Source organism: Leptonychotes weddellii, chromosome X (assembly GCF_054177405.1).
Source record: "Leptonychotes weddellii isolate Sample4059 chromosome X, ASM5417740v2, whole genome shotgun sequence".
Classification (NCBI taxonomy): Eukaryota; Metazoa; Chordata; class Mammalia; order Carnivora; family Phocidae; genus Leptonychotes; species Leptonychotes weddellii.
The window spans coordinates 24,975,044-24,990,440 of NC_138385.1; the positions used below are offsets into that span (position 1 = coordinate 24,975,044).

The 15,397-nt window shown below is 39.0% G+C and overlaps 1 protein-coding gene across 3 annotated transcripts in view; it reads left to right on the plus strand.

The window, feature by feature from the left end:
• Window positions 1–563: 563 nt before the first annotated feature.
• Window positions 564–15,397, plus strand: part of CUL4B (cullin 4B) — a 36,634-nt gene continuing 21,800 nt past the window's right edge. For 2 of the 3 annotated variants that reach the window (XM_031016907.2, XM_031016908.2), the window contains exons 1-5: window positions 567–718; window positions 1,480–2,022; window positions 4,140–4,255; window positions 13,847–13,950; window positions 14,644–14,713. In XM_031016907.2, the coding sequence (XP_030872767.1) occupies window positions 691–718; window positions 1,480–2,022; window positions 4,140–4,255; window positions 13,847–13,950; window positions 14,644–14,713 (861 nt within the window). In that variant the 5' untranslated portion in view covers window positions 567–690. Of the gene's footprint in view, window positions 719–1,479; window positions 2,023–4,139; window positions 4,256–13,846; window positions 13,951–14,643; window positions 14,714–15,397 lie in introns of all 3 variants that reach the window. The other variant, XM_031016906.2, reaches the window with a different exon arrangement.

A 15,397-nucleotide genomic window follows, 5' to 3' on the forward strand; every position in this document is an offset into this window, starting at 1 on the left:
GGGGGAGGTGTTAGTTACCTTCCTGTTTCTTGGGCCTTAGAATGCACCCTTAACTCTGGCCAGCCATCTTAGAAAATGCTCCTGTTAGGAAGGTAAAAAGATTTGCAGCTACATTACTGAGAAAGGTATCAAAACTCAGGCCCTATTCATATTGGGTCAGGGGTGTCCTTGACATAAAAGAAACAATTTATAGCTCAATCGAAGCAAAGACTCCTTTTCTTTGTATCTAAGATCTTTTTCTTTTCCTTTCCTATTTTAACATCATGACATTTCTCCTTAGCACCAGGCATAATGCCATGATTATGTTTTCCTCCATGTCGGGTTACTCCCCTTGCCTTGCAACCCCTCCTTATTCCTTTATCTCTTTCAAAGTTTCCATTCTCGGTTCCCTAACTTTTTACTCCCTCCCTTCCTCTCTTCCTCCTCCTCCTCTTTTTTCCCAGCTAGCTCACCCCGCCCCTCACCGTCACCACCTTCCCTCCCCTTCAGGCTTCTTCCCGCTGCTTCTCCCGCCACCTTCCCCCCACCCGGCCCGCCTCGCGTTCAGAAAGCTCCAATCAGGAGCTCGGGAGGTGTCTCGAAAGCCCGCCCCCTCCTCCCTGTCCACTTCTCTTCCCCCCCCTTTCTCCCTCCCCCTCCCCCCCCCCAACTCAAGTCCTGCGGACCTGGGGGCTTCGGGATCTGGGCGCTATGAAAAGTGTCTGCCCAGTCACTTCCGGTAAGGGCGCTGCAGCGCGAAGCTCCCCGCGGGACCGTTAAGGAGGGGGTGGGAGTTACCGGCGGGCCGGGGGAGGACAGTGCTGCCAGGGAAGGGGACGGGAGAGGGAGGGGGAAGGACAGCGAGAGCGAGCGAAGGAGCACGAGCGTCTTGGGCTCCTTAGCCGCCGCTTTCCCGCCGCCTCTCCCGGAGCCAGCTCCCCCGCCCCCCGGGCGCCTGCAGTGCTTCTCTCCACCCCCCACTCCCGAGGACAGACGCCGCCCCTCCCTCGTCGCCGCGTGACCGGAAGTGGCGCCATCTTTAGCCTCTTGTGCTATTGACAATAACAAGCCCTGGTTCTCTCCCCCTCCCCCTTCCCCCTCCCCCCAACCACGGCATCTCCCCTCCCAGAGAGAGGGAGAAAAGGAGGAGGAGCTGCAGCCTCACAGACTCACTGAGTCGCTCCTGCAGAAAGGGGGGAGAGAGACCGAAAAGCAGGGGAGGGGGACGGCACTGCCGTTTACCTGTCTGCCTCCTCATTCGCTCTCCCCCCTCGTTCGGCTCACTCCTGGTGTCAGCCTATCCGCCTTCCCAAACCCTCCCATTCCCCCGGTGTAGCCCCCCCCCCTTCACTTTCCTTCTCGTCCTCTGTGTTTCTCCTCTCTTTCTTCCCTTCCCCCTCTAGCATTGCCACCTTCTCTCCTACACGCACGCAGGCATATAAACGTAGATTTTTGATGCTCCTCTGCCTGTTGACCCCGCTATTTTCATGTTTCCAACAGGTTTTTCTTCCCCCAATCCCTCAGCTGCTGCTGCTGCTCAGGAGGTCAGATCTGCCACTGATGGTAATACCAGCACCACTCCGCCCACCTCTGCCAAGAAGAGAAAGTTAAACAGCAGCAGCAGTAGCAGCAGTAACAGTAGTAACGAGAGAGAAGACTTTGATTCCACCTCTTCCTCTTCTTCCACTCCTCCTTTACAACCCAGGGATTCGGCATCCCCTTCAACCTCGTCCTTCTGCCTGGGGGTTTCAGTGGCTACTTCCAGCCACGTACCGATACAGAAGAAGCTGCGTTTTGAAGACACCCTGGAGTTTGTAGGGTTTGATGCGAAGATGGCTGAGGAATCCTCCTCCTCTTCCTCCTCATCTTCACCAACTGCTGCAACATCTCAGCAGCAGCAACTTAAAAATAAGAGTATATTAATCTCTTCTGTGGCTTCGGGGCATCACGCAAACGGCCTAGCCAAATCTTCTACCACCACTTCTAGCTTTGCTAACAGCAAGCCTGGCTCTGCTAAGAAGTTAGTGATCAAGAACTTTAAAGGTAACCAAGGCCAAAATCCATAATCACCTACTAAGGATTTGACACTTGAGCGGTCACGTGCTCTATTTATGTTAATATATTAAACAGTATAGAGGTAGCCTAATGTTTTATGCATAATCAATGAGGTGGAGGGAGGTCCTTTTTTGGGTGGAGGGTTCATTTTCCGGGGGTGGTTAGTATTCTTGTGCTGAAGCATACACCGAGTGTTTCTGTGCAGTATTTTGATGTCTGGCTCAGCTTATATCTAATCTGTTACTCATTATAACATTGACAATCGGTATGATTGATCTGGATTATACAGGTGAGAAATTTGTGTTCTAAAGAGATTTATTTATTTCAGGTGCATGGTGAGCCTTGGCACTGCTGGGATTTTTATTTTTATGCTTCAGTAGGCCACATTTTCTAGTCCCTAGAAATGCAGGTAGCAATGGTGATCTTTTCATGCTCAATGATGATTTATAGTTAGATTTATAATGTTGCATCCTATATTCTTGAAACTCATTGTGGAAGCAGTATTTGGGGAAAAATATTTATGATCTCTGCATTTCTTTCCAAAGGTAGGGTTTGGAAGTGAAAAATACTGTATACAGAGAAGTAGTAACTCTGTGTACCACTAGTCTAAAGATAGGAACAATTACTACATCTATTTTTTTTTTTTTCACTAAAATGGGTTTTAAAGTACTGACCTGCAGCTTTTAGGAAGATTTGTTCACTTTATGTTTGAGATACATGATTGAGAGTATTATGAATGCATTGATGCATATAAAATCAACAGTTTTTTAAAAACATAATTGAGCTGAATTACTTTTTTCTGTTGACTGTGTTTCTCTTTTTCTGACTTAGTTTTTCAGCATCCTTAACTGGCAGGTAATAGATGCTAAGATGTTTATTAAATGGAGAAGTAAATGAATGAACTGAAGTAATATTTACCAGATAAGTGCCTTGTGGCTAAATATTAGTATTGAGAAAATTAGATTCTCAATGCTTGCACTTTCAACATTAGTGTGGAAATCAGGAATATGCTCTGTTTTGTTTAAAGCAGAGGGTTATGGTGTTTATTTTTAACCTTCTCTTTTTTTTCCTATCACTCCTCTCCCATCCCCAGGTTCTTAAGAGTGTTGTAATCTTTCTGATTTAATAGTAGACCTTTCTGAAGTAAATGTGAATTGTAATTGGCTAATGTGTTCACTGCTCCAGTCAAAGTATACCAATTTAATAGCCAAGAATTTTTAAAGGGATGAGCTATGATCCTAATTTCATTTGCATACTGGTTTCTGAGGTTTTGTTTGGGTTTTTTTCTTTCCCTCTTAAACTAAAAATATATCATTAAGGTATTAGGATGTTTTAATTAAAAAAAAATACTCATTGCTGGTCAATGAAGTTTAAAGACTGGGTTAAGATAGTCCTTTCCATTCTGAAAATGCTACATAGGTTCTGGAGTTATTTGGATGTTTTAATTTTTTTTAAATTTCACTCTGCTCATTGATGTAGTTTAAATTAAAACCTGAGTTAAGATGTTTCTCTCCATTTGTAGATGGTGCATAAATGTGAGGGTCAAACAGACTTGGATTAGAATCTCAGTTTTGCCATTGATTAGCTTTGATGACCTTGGTCAAGCCTTTCTAAATGAGTCTTCTAGCCTCAGTTTTCTCGGTTGCATGATAGGGATAAATAATACCTTCCTTAGAGCATTGTTGGGGAGATTAAGATGTTTGGAAAGTACCTTGTGCATAGTAGACATTCAGTATTTTAAATCTCAGGTGCAAAATTCACGTTGACTGACTTAGGTTTTACATGTGATGGAATAAGATCAGGATTGTTATTTTTTATCTGTGATTCTTGAATTTTTATTTTTTGAAGCAATACAGTCAATTGAAAAAAAGAAACCTCACCTTTAATTCTAATAGGTGAGTCAAAATGACTTAAACAGTATTCTGGCATTTCAAATTTTCTTTATGCTAAGCCTAAATACAGTAGCTACTTTAATATTTAGATGTAATAATTATAAAAATCACAATTTACCCTTAAAAAGCAGTAATACTATTATTGTACTTTAATGGATCCTTCCATTACTATATGCTACATAGTCTGATATCAACCTTGTACATATTATCTAGATAAGCCTAAATTACCAGAGAACTACACAGATGAAACATGGCAGAAGCTGAAAGAAGCGGTGGAAGCTATCCAGAATAGTACTTCGATTAAGTACAATTTAGAAGAACTCTATCAGGTATGTATTAATGTGGATAACCAGATTTGGCTAGCATAAATTGAGGTATTATGTAGATGGATTTTACTTTGAAATGAGTCCTTACGTAGACTTTTGATTTCCTTCTAGTGAAAATTTCTTGATTAATTTATGCACTATATTTTATAATCAGACTACACATTCTGACGTACTCGGACATTCTGACAAACTATGAGTACAGTCATGTTGGTATATACTGGGTTTATCTTGGACCCTTCTGATTAGGATTTACAGTGAGGAGTACCTTGGTATAATCAAGGTTTTACCTATAATGGAATCCTACAGCCCGGATCCCAAAGATGATTTCTGGTGACATGTCATTCTGTTATGGTACTTCTTGCTAAATGGTGTTACTCGCCTATAGGAAAGGCCTCAAGAAATACAAATGTTCTCTATACTTTATCCTTACTCCTTATTAGTAGCCTTTTGCCATTTCTTTTTCTTGCTGTTTATGTTTGTTTTATTTTCTGGGGTACAAGACAGTCCTTAGCCAAAAAATGAGCATCAGATTGTAGTCCATTGACTTGGTCTGAGGTTCAGGTTTGTTTCTTTTGCTTAACAAATGGGTCTATACTTGAAATGTTTAGTTTAAATATACTATTAAGGGCAATTACTGATTTAGACTGCTTCGTACCATGATATTTTGCCCTACTGTATTTTTTTAAAGATTTTATTTATTAGAGAGTGCACGCATGAGCGGGGATTGTGGGGGAAGCAGAGGCAGAGGGAGAAGCAGACTCCCCGCTGAGCAGGGAGCCCAATGTGGGGCTCCATCCCAGCACCCTGAGATCCTGACCTGAGTCGAGGGCAGACGCTTAACTGAGCTACCCAGAGGCCCCTGCCCTACTGTATTTTTGACACAGCCACTTCAAGAAGTTACTTTCCATTATAGCATAAGCAGTTTCATATAAAAAAAAATACTTAAGAGTCCCAATAGCTTGTGCTTTTTTTTTTAAAGATTTATTTATTTTAGAGAGCGACGGCATATGCTATTGAGCAGGGGGGAGGGCAGAGGGAGAGAGAATCTCAAGCAGACTGTAACTGAGTTTGGAGCCCGACTCGGGGTCATCACGACCCCGAGATCATGACCTGAGCCAAAACGAAGAGTCGGGTGCTCAACCGACTGCGCCACCCAGGCACCCTTTTTGTGTTTTTCATATTGATAAATACCTTGTAAGAAATTAAGTTGGTTTGATTTATCAGAATTTGTAGTTTTTATCTATTCATTTTAGTTGCAGAGGTGGTATGGTAATGGCAAACCCTGGATTAGGAGTCCGAAGACAGATTTGGGATCTTCTTTTGGCGCCTATTACCCTTCTGATCTTGAGCAAGAAACTAGACCTCCCTCAGCTTCAGTTTCCTCCTCTGTAAAACAGGGGAAAGAATACTTGTCCTCTCTACCTCATGGGGTTGCTTCTAAGAATCAAATAAGATGTGAAAAACAACTTGAATCACTATGTTACAGAAATATAAGATGATGTTATCACTAGTAAAGCTCTTTCATAAGTCACAGTGTGGCTTTTTCACCTGTAATAAGTCAATTAAGATCACCAGTTTCTGTTGCTGTGAGAATTGAACGAGTCGGTGCATGCAAAACACTCACAACGATGCCCAACAGGTAGTAATAATGTTATACAGTGTAATCGTTGTAACACTATGTGTCAGGTAGTAGTAGCACTAAGCTATTAAGGAGAAGCCCACTTACTTGGCTATGTTGGTATATTACATATGTGGCTCCTGAGTTGTACAGTAATAAAAGTAGAATTATGGAATTAGAGTTGGAAAGGCCTTAAGAGATCATGTAGTCCAGTAGCTTTTCTTCATATAGTGCAGGTGGTCCTCTACAAATTAGGTTTATTTTTTATTATCTTTTAAGCATTACAGAAACCCTTTGTGAAGTAGACGGGGTAGTAGTTATTATTCCTCTATTGATGAGGAAACTGAGTTTCAGGGAAGTTAAGTAATGTGCCCAGAGTCGCACTGAGATGCCCGAGTTTCAAGTCCAGTGCACTTGCGCTCCTATGCTGCTTCAGGAATACGCCACAGCACTTCGAATACCTCTGTAGTGCGGTGTGAGAGGCCAGTAGTTTCACTTTAGGGAAAAAATGGTCCTCAAAGAAGGTAATTTTTTTCCTTCATGTATATGGTGTTTATTTGGATATGGTGGTATACAGCATCTTTAGTTTCAATAATGTTATTTTATATGTTTTATATTTATAGCATATTGATTGTGATTGTCAATGAACCCTATTTACCTTGAATATTTTTCTAGAGCTTTTGGGTTCAAAAATATTTTTCCTGATAAATTGATTCTGTTAAATTCTTTTATGTTTCAAGAGTTCATAGCTTGGATTTTTTGTTTTTCATTATCTTCTACTTCAGAGTTATTACCTGCTATTGTTCAGTTGCATTTCTTTAGCCTAGCATCAGTGTTACAACTTTTTACTCTTCTGCACTTTTCACAGTACTTTACTGTTTCTGCTATAATAAATTCAAAAGCATTTGTTTCTAGCTCTTTTGTTGTTTTTGACCTTAATTTTATAAATGCTCCTTTGGATCGTTCTCAGAAAGTTTATTTTGAGATGTTCAGGTTTAAAAGAGGATACAAAGATAAGGGAGTAAAATTACTTCATACCATCTGGATTTCAGGTGCTTGTTTAATTTTGACTGGTTGAAATGTAAATGAAAAGTACTCTCCTAAAGAGGGGGTAGGGGAGGGAAATGGCCAAAAAAAAAAAAAAAGTACTCTCCTAACTCTCCTAAAATTGAAACTATAGGAGTATGTAGTATACCAAGCAGAAGTTCACCAAACCCCTCATTCCCCCATCCTACCCTCTGTCTCTGAAGTAAATGCTTATTTGGCATATGTCTATGCAGAACTTTTTTCTGTGCATGCAAAACCGTTATGTTTTAAATCTTAAGCATGGAAGTCCCTAGTGTGGATTGCATGTACTGCCTCCCTAAGTTTTTAATTTCTAGAAAAGAACATGTGGTTCTGAGTGCATTTGCAAGAAACAAATGTCTTTTAAAAGTGATTTTTTTAAAAAGATTTTATTTATTTATTTGACAGACAGAGAGGGAACACAAGCAGGGGGAATGGGAGAGGGAGAAGCAGGCTTCCCACGGAGCAGGGAGCCCAATGCGGGGCTCGATCCCAGGACCCTGGGGTCATGACCTGAGCCAAAGGCAGACGCTTAACGACTGAGCCACCCAGGCGCCCCATTAAAAGTGATTTTAAATAAGAATTGTGCTTGAGTTTAAAAAATTATCTTTTCTAGACAACCTTGAAATCCTAAGTATGAGGCAGTGGTTAATGTTGTTTTGGTTTGGGGGGATTTTTTTTGTTTGTTTGCTTGTTTTTGATTGACTACAGATAGTATGGTTAAGCGCACTGACTTTTGATTTATCAGCCTGCCTTAGATCAGAGATCTGCCACTCATGATAGTTTTGGGCAAGTTACTTCTCTAAGCCTTGTTTTCCTCATTTGTAAAATGGGAAGACCAACATTACCTATATGGCAGGGTTGTTGAGCTGTAAACAAAATACTACAAAAACTACTTATTACAATGTCTGCTACTTATTGGTGTCATCAATGATGATGATGATAATAAATGAGTCTTTTAGAAAGATACCTTTAGGGGCGCCTGCGTGGCTTAGTCATTACGTATCTCCTTCAGCTCAGGTCATGGTCCCAGGGTCCTGGGATCGAGCCCCACATCGGGCTCCCTGCTCCGCGGGAGGCCTGCTTCTCCCTCTCCCACTCCTCCTGCTTGTGTTCCCTCTCTTGCTGTCTCTCTCTGTCAAATAAATAAAATCTTAAAAAATAAAAAGATACCTTTATTTTAAGATTGTATTTTATTATACAGCTCTAAAGACACACATGTTTTAAAATTCTAAATCCACACTGGGCCAGAACAGCTGGCTGATAAATAGATTACATTCCAAATATGTGTCAGTAGACACCATTAGCCAAATTGAAAAAATAATAGAAAAAGAGAGGAACTCTCTAGGAACAGTGTCCTTTACTTCTTAAGACTGTGTCTTGTTTTTTACATGTGGTATCTTATAATCGTTGGAATTTGGAGTATTTTAAATAATGGGATCATTTTCCTCATGTTCTCAGCCTTTGTATAAGTAGCTGTGTCGTGTTTTTAAATCAGCTACTTTTTTCTGGAGCTGGCTGGTTGTTTATATATGAAAGTATAACATTTATTCTTAGTATAAATGTCTAGCTATTTTCTTTGAAGGCAAGCCTAGTCCATACTTCAGTTCTGATGGAAATAATTTTATTTATTATTAATAATAGGAACTCTGGTTAGCTTTTTGTGAAATAAATCTTAAATAATGGCCTTTTCTAGTAATGCTTCATTTATCAAGTAGATGACCGCAAGACTGGAAGCAAATAGTGTGTCCACCTCAGTACAGGTTATTATCCATTGTAAAATCTGGTTGTTGAAGCAGTCAGAGGTTACAGAAGAGCAGTTAGGTTCTTAGCAGAGATGATTAGCTTTTGTATTCTATGTATTTTTTAAAGATTTTATTTATTTATGTGAGAGAAAGAGCGTAAGTGAGAGAGAGCACAAGCCAGGGAGGAGAGGCAGAGGGAGAAGCAGACTCCCCGCTAAGCAGGGAGCCCAGTGCGGGGCTCCATGAGGGGCTCCATGAGGGACTCCGTGCGGGGCTTGATCCCAGGACACCTGGACCCCTGGACCCCTGCACCACGACCTGAGCCGAAGGCAGACGCTCAACCAAGTGAGCCACCCAGGCGTCCCTTTTGTATTCTATATTGATAAGTAGCTAGTTGTGTTCTATGTGAGGTTATTTTTAATTGTTGTCACTCTTGATGTTTTTTAAGTTTAGTCTATCACATCATGTAGTGCTTCTCTCTTTATTTAGTACTCAATATTATCCCCGCAATTTAAAAAGTGTGCAACTACAAATTCTTAGTCCTTGGTAATTTTAGTCTTACTTAAACTAACCTTTTTACTAGATGTAAAAAGAAAAATTAGATTTCATGTCTGGCTTCCTTTCTGCAAGTTCTTAGTTTTTGATGTATTTCAAGTATCTTATTTCAGCCATTTTTACTAAATGTAAAAAGATAATTTAGATTTTATTGCTGTATCAGTTCTTGAAAACTTTGTGGTGTGCTTTCCTTTCTTTAAACATATGGTTTGAAAAATAAGACCCAACCCATTAGGCCAATGACTGGAGTTCAGCACCCTGATGGGAATTTAGTATCTTTCTGGGTGTCTATTGTTGTTAAGTCAGAAAAGTTTCTAGATTTCCTCCCTTATCATGTTTAATTATGTTTGTAGCCTTTGTGTTTTTTATTCTTATTTTAATCCTCTTCATTTTTTGTTCTAGGCTTACTGCTCACCCTCATTTCCGTTCCCTTGTCCCAGATGCAATCTTTTGTGCCTTTGCAGTTTCTTAAATCCTGTATTCCCCAAAGCATCAAATTTCAGGAACTATAGTTTTACATTTCATTTGCTACATGTTTACATTTCTTTGGAGTGTATGGTTTTGTTTGTATCAGACAAACGTTTTTTTTTTTCTTTTTGCAGACATGTTTGTTGATGTGACATGTATGGATTTTAGCGGGTAAGGGGCTGGGATTTAGAGGAATAACGGTTAGAACCTTGCTAGAATGTTTCTATTTTATATCTGATTACCTTCAAAAAGGATTTAAGGTAGTATATTTTACCAGTAATGATTGGGAGCTTGCATAGAAAGAAAGTTTTATTTAAGAGACTTATAAAACTATGTAGAGTCTGTTTGATACAAATAGTTGCATGTGAAGTGAGAGAAAATAATTAATATTTAATATATGTCTAATAGTGCATTTCAAAGATTTGGAATAAAATAGAGCTTATCCCAAACTTTAAGTAGTGATTTAACACCTTCCTATTCATGTTTCTATCCCAGCACCTAACAGGGTACAGAGTACTTACTTAGTAAACAGTCGTTGTTGAGTCAGTTACTGCTTCCTGTGTGCAAAGCTGGACAGATGCCCTGGGAAGATCACTTAGGCCTTGCCCCTGAGGTGCTTATATTCTAGTAGGTTTATGAAATTGTAGTTTGTGACCAGCATTTTTTTTTTTTTTTTTAAGATTTTGTTTATTTATTTGACAGAGCACACAAGCAGGGGGAGCTGCAGAGAGAGAGAGAGAATCAGGCTCCCCACTGAGCAGGGAGTCCAACTGAGCCACCCAGACACCCTAATGACCAGCATTTTTTAAAAGACAAAATAGAAAATAATTGGAGAACATCGTACATAGTAATGATAAGTGTACTTTCATGAAGATTTTGTTTCAATTACATAAATTTATTTTATTTATTTATTTTTAAAGATTTATTTATTTATTTGACAGAGAGAGAGACAGCGAGAGAGGGAACACAAGCAGGGGGAGTGGGAGAGGGAGAAGCAGGCTTCCTGCCGAGCAGGGAGCCCGATGCGGGGCTCGATCCCAGGACCCCGGGACCATGACCCGAGCCAAAGGCAGACGCTTAACGACTGAGCCAGCCAGGTGCCCCTCAATTACATAAATTTATTTTACATACAATGGATTGTGACATAAAATGTATTTCTTGCTGTGGCTTGTCAGAAATTTTTGGAAGCCCACGTTTTAGGCACACATGACTGCTCCAAACAAACCTTGCTTAAAAAAGTAAGGAAAGTAGAGTGTTTAGATCATGGTGTATGTGGAAGATTATAAACAGACATGAGACTACTAAAATGGTAAGATTGAACCTTGAATGCTGTGCTGAAAAGTGTGGTGGTGGGGAAGATAGAGAAGGTTTATTGGGTGAGGTGAATATTTAAGTTTTTTGAGTACTTAATATATATTCATCTGGTTCAAAGCCCAAAAAGTATTACAGAGCATGTAGTGAAAAGTTTCACTTCCACCCTATCCTCTACCCTCCTCCTCACAGCTAGTTCCTCTATCCACAAACATTATTAGTTTGGGGAGTATCTTTTCCAGTAGTGTTTTATGTATGTAAAAACAACTGTGTGTGTTTTGATTTATTTTGGCTTTTTTACGTAAGTGATATTAGATCATGCACCACATGGTTCAGTCCTTTGTATTTTTTAACAGATTTTTTTAAAGAATTTATTTTTGAGGGGTGTCTGGCTGGCTTAGTCAGTTAAGCAGCTGCCTTTGGCTCAGGTCTTGATCCCAGGGGTCCTGGGATTGAGTCCCGCATCTGGCTCCCTGCTCAGTGGGAAGCCTGCTTCTCCCTCTCCCTCTACCTGCCACCCCCCTGCTTGTGCTTTCTCTCTCTGTCAAATAAATAAAATCTTTAAAAAAAAAAGAATTTATTTTTGAGTAATTACAACACCCAACGCATGGCTTGAACCCACAACCCCAAAATCAAGAGTCGCATGCTCCACTGACTGAGCCAGTCAGGTGCCCCAGTCCTTTGTATTTTTTTATACCTATTATAGAATTTCTCCGTAACAGCTCCTGAGGAGCTTGATGAAAGGTTGTTAAGGAAGGGAAATTACTAGGTCTGGTCTATATATGTTAAGAAGCAGTCAAGGCTAACTAGAGAAGCAGAGTGTTCTATTCCAGTTTGACCTTCAGGACTCATCTTAGATGATCCCTTTCCTGTTTTTCTTGCCTCTAACATCTTAAGTAACTCTCCAACTAAACATGGAGGAGATTGTAAGCATATAAAGCCCAGCTTAATTCTCTATTTCTCATTATTCTCACTAGCTCTTCATTTTCCTCTGGTCTCTGGGATTCCACCTGTTATACCTCTGCTCAGGAAGCCTTTCCTGACTTGCTCCAGTCCTAAAGAGACTGGGTTAGGGCCTTTGCCTCTATGCTTATCCTCATCATAGCACCTAATACAATGTTTTATAATTCTGTGTTTTCCGGTCAGTTTTCTCCTTCCACTATAAGCCCCTTCTATGTGCAGGACACATTGCTAGTTGTAAGTACATTAATTTTTTGAATATTTACCATATTGCCTAGTTTAAACCCCCAAAAGCATTAAAAGAATATATGGATACATGAACGAGCACATAGTCTCTTTTTCTCATTAAGGAGAATTGGGGAATGGGATATACACAAATAAATACAGTATTTTAAAAAAGACATAGTATTGACTCAGTGACAAATCAGTGTGTTATGATTGGTGACATTGCCAGGTAAGGCAGTTAATGAAAGCTTATTGGAAGAGGTGGGACCTAGCTGAGTAGTAAGAGAATATGGTATCTTGTGTGAGAAGATAAAAAACACAGCAGAAGGGAATGGGAGAAGTAGGACTTGGAGAAGTACTGGAAGTGGGAAATGTGGATAAGATGAAGTACAAAGACAGAATCTAAGCAGGGAAATGAGAAATGCTGAGAAAATGAGTCATTCAAGAGGAACATGAGCTACAACGAGAAGAATACTAAAGAAGGAAGGGGAAGAGTCCATAGAGAACCAATGTGAACAGAACGGCTCATGAAATAAGCATAAATACACCCTTTAGGTATTTGTGGCCTAACCCAAGGCCCCGTGGAAAGTGGCCAGAGGAGAATCAGCTTTCTTATTCCTCCTTAGCCACTGGATCTAATTGGCCTGCTGTTTCCTGGTGAGGTGTAGTGACTTTCCTGCAATGATATAAGTGGTTTTCTTTAAGCTTTCTTTTCATTTGCTAATTTATTTATTGGACCTGCATGCTGGGAATGTGACTTCCACGTACGTATTTATGAAATTCCACTCCAACCTACAGAACTTGGATCCTTCCTTAGAGTCAATTTTAATGGATTTTCTGCCTTTTGTTGTGATGAGGAAGGAATCCTGGTGTTATACTTAAGTCATTACTAGTTGGAATTGTAGATTATATCAGAGTTCATCCAAAGAGTTTTACCAGGCCTTTTGTTTTAAATTTGAAAGTCTTTGATACACATAACAGGAAACTCACAGAAATCTGAAGTTTGTCTTTTTGGGATCTGGGTATAAAAGAAGACCAATTCAACTATTAGAATGAAGTAAAAATAGTCATTTCTGTTGTAATGTTTACTTAATTGTGCAAATTTAAAAACCTCTATATTTAAATATTCATAAACTGAAATATTGGAGAAAAATACTTGGTGTTTACATCATACTCATTATAATACTGCTAGCAATAGTTCATTGTTCTGTTCAGGAAAACCAAAGTATAAGTTTTAATTCAGTGGTGGTCAGACTGCCCAATCCATCTGATAAACAATTCGTGAAACTTTTTTTAAACTCAAAATGGAATTCTGCTTATGAAAACAATTAACATTTTTAAGAACAAGACAGCATTGATAGGTAGTCATTGTTATAAATTGGATGTCTCCCCAGGGTAGAACTTGACTTGATTCCCTCCATCCTTAACCTGAACAGCCACAATAAATATATTAGTGGGGTTTCTTTTTGGTACATTGGTTATGAAAAAGTTCATTTACATTCATATTTTGTTACTTTACTTTGTGTTTTAAATGGATAAATAATGCTTTTTAATAAAATGATGTAAAATATTAAAATAGTAAGAATTTGATGTAAATAATCAATAACCCCATTTTCTCCTTAAGCAAGTATGTGTTTAATCTTGCAGGCTGTAGAAAATCTCTGTTCCTACAAGATTTCTGCAAACTTGTACAAACAGCTGAGACAGATTTGTGAAGATCACATCAAAGCACAAATTCATCAGTTCAGAGAATATCCTTTTAAAAACCAAAAATACTGTATTTTTATCTGTTCCCTCCTTTCTTATCCCTCACTATTTAACCCAACTTGAAATGAATGCCTGTGTTTTGTAGATTTGTTACTGTTTCTTACATTTCTGGAGAAAGAAGAAATGAGTTTTTGACTTTTCAACTTTAATTAGGTTCCAAGTCTACATTGTGATGTTAGTGCAAATAAGATGTCCTTATGTCCTTACCCTTTTTGTTCTAACAAATTTTCATTTAAGGAAAAATAAGGGAAATCATAAACAACATAATACTCACTTATGTGCAAGATTTGTTCTAAAAGGTATTTAGTGGGACCTAAAACTTTTTTACAGTTTAAGAAATAACATTTTGTTCTATAATTAAGTGCTATTTCATTTGTTGTTGTTTTTTTAGGATTTTATTTTTAAGATTTTATTTATTTATTTGCCAGAGAGAGAGCACAAGCAGGGGGAGCGGCAGGCAGAGGGAGAAGCAGGCTCCCTGCTGAGCAAGGAGCTGATGCGGGACTTGATCCCAGGGATCGTGACCTGAGCTGAAGGCAGGCGCCTAACTCACTGAGCCACCCAGGCGTCCCTATTTTTATTTAGTGTGTAATACTCCATATTTAAGACAAATATGCTCTTGGATTGCTTGTATTACTTGTACTAAGCACTTTAAAAGTATCCTTGACATATCTCATGGATTCATTGGATAGTGTTCTTTTTCTAAAGAAAATTGATAGATGCTGGCAAAATCATTGCAGACAAATGGTAAGCTGGAAAAAGTATTGTTTCAGCTAAATATTGTAGTTAAATAAATTTCTTCAAATACATGGATGTTAGTTTTAAATGCTTTGCAGTGGGGGTTGGGGATTGCCTCAATATCTGCTCTTATTCTGAATTGAACACTAATTTTGGTTAAGCTTTCTATTTTAAAACTGCAAGTTATAGGGAAACCACCATTTTGGAATGACTTGCACCTTAGGATCATTTTTATTTTTGTCACACTTAACCAAAAAGTATCTCATTTTTAAAAAGTTACATTTTTGTCTGTTAGTCTTGATGGATGTCCCCCCCACCTACTTGATTGCCTGTGAAGGTGCCTGATGGTCCTGCATTTTAGTTCATTCAGATCACCACCTTTTCCTTTCTCCCTAATTTGGTATTTATTTTATACCTTATATTCTGCAAACTAAAAATCTTAAAATCCCCCTACCCAAAACGACACATATACAATTTAGGGCAGCTTCACCCTGAATGAGCTGTTACTGAGGAAGAATTGTTTGTGTGTCCCCTTAATTCGCTGTTTTTATCTTCAGTTATATCTCAAGTTGCAGAGAAGTCATAGGACCATTTTAAGTGTCCCTTTTCTAGAAAGTACAGCAAGGATTAAGACAATAGAATAGTTTAATAAAAATAGTATAGGCATATTCTCAGGTAGATTTCTTTATCTGT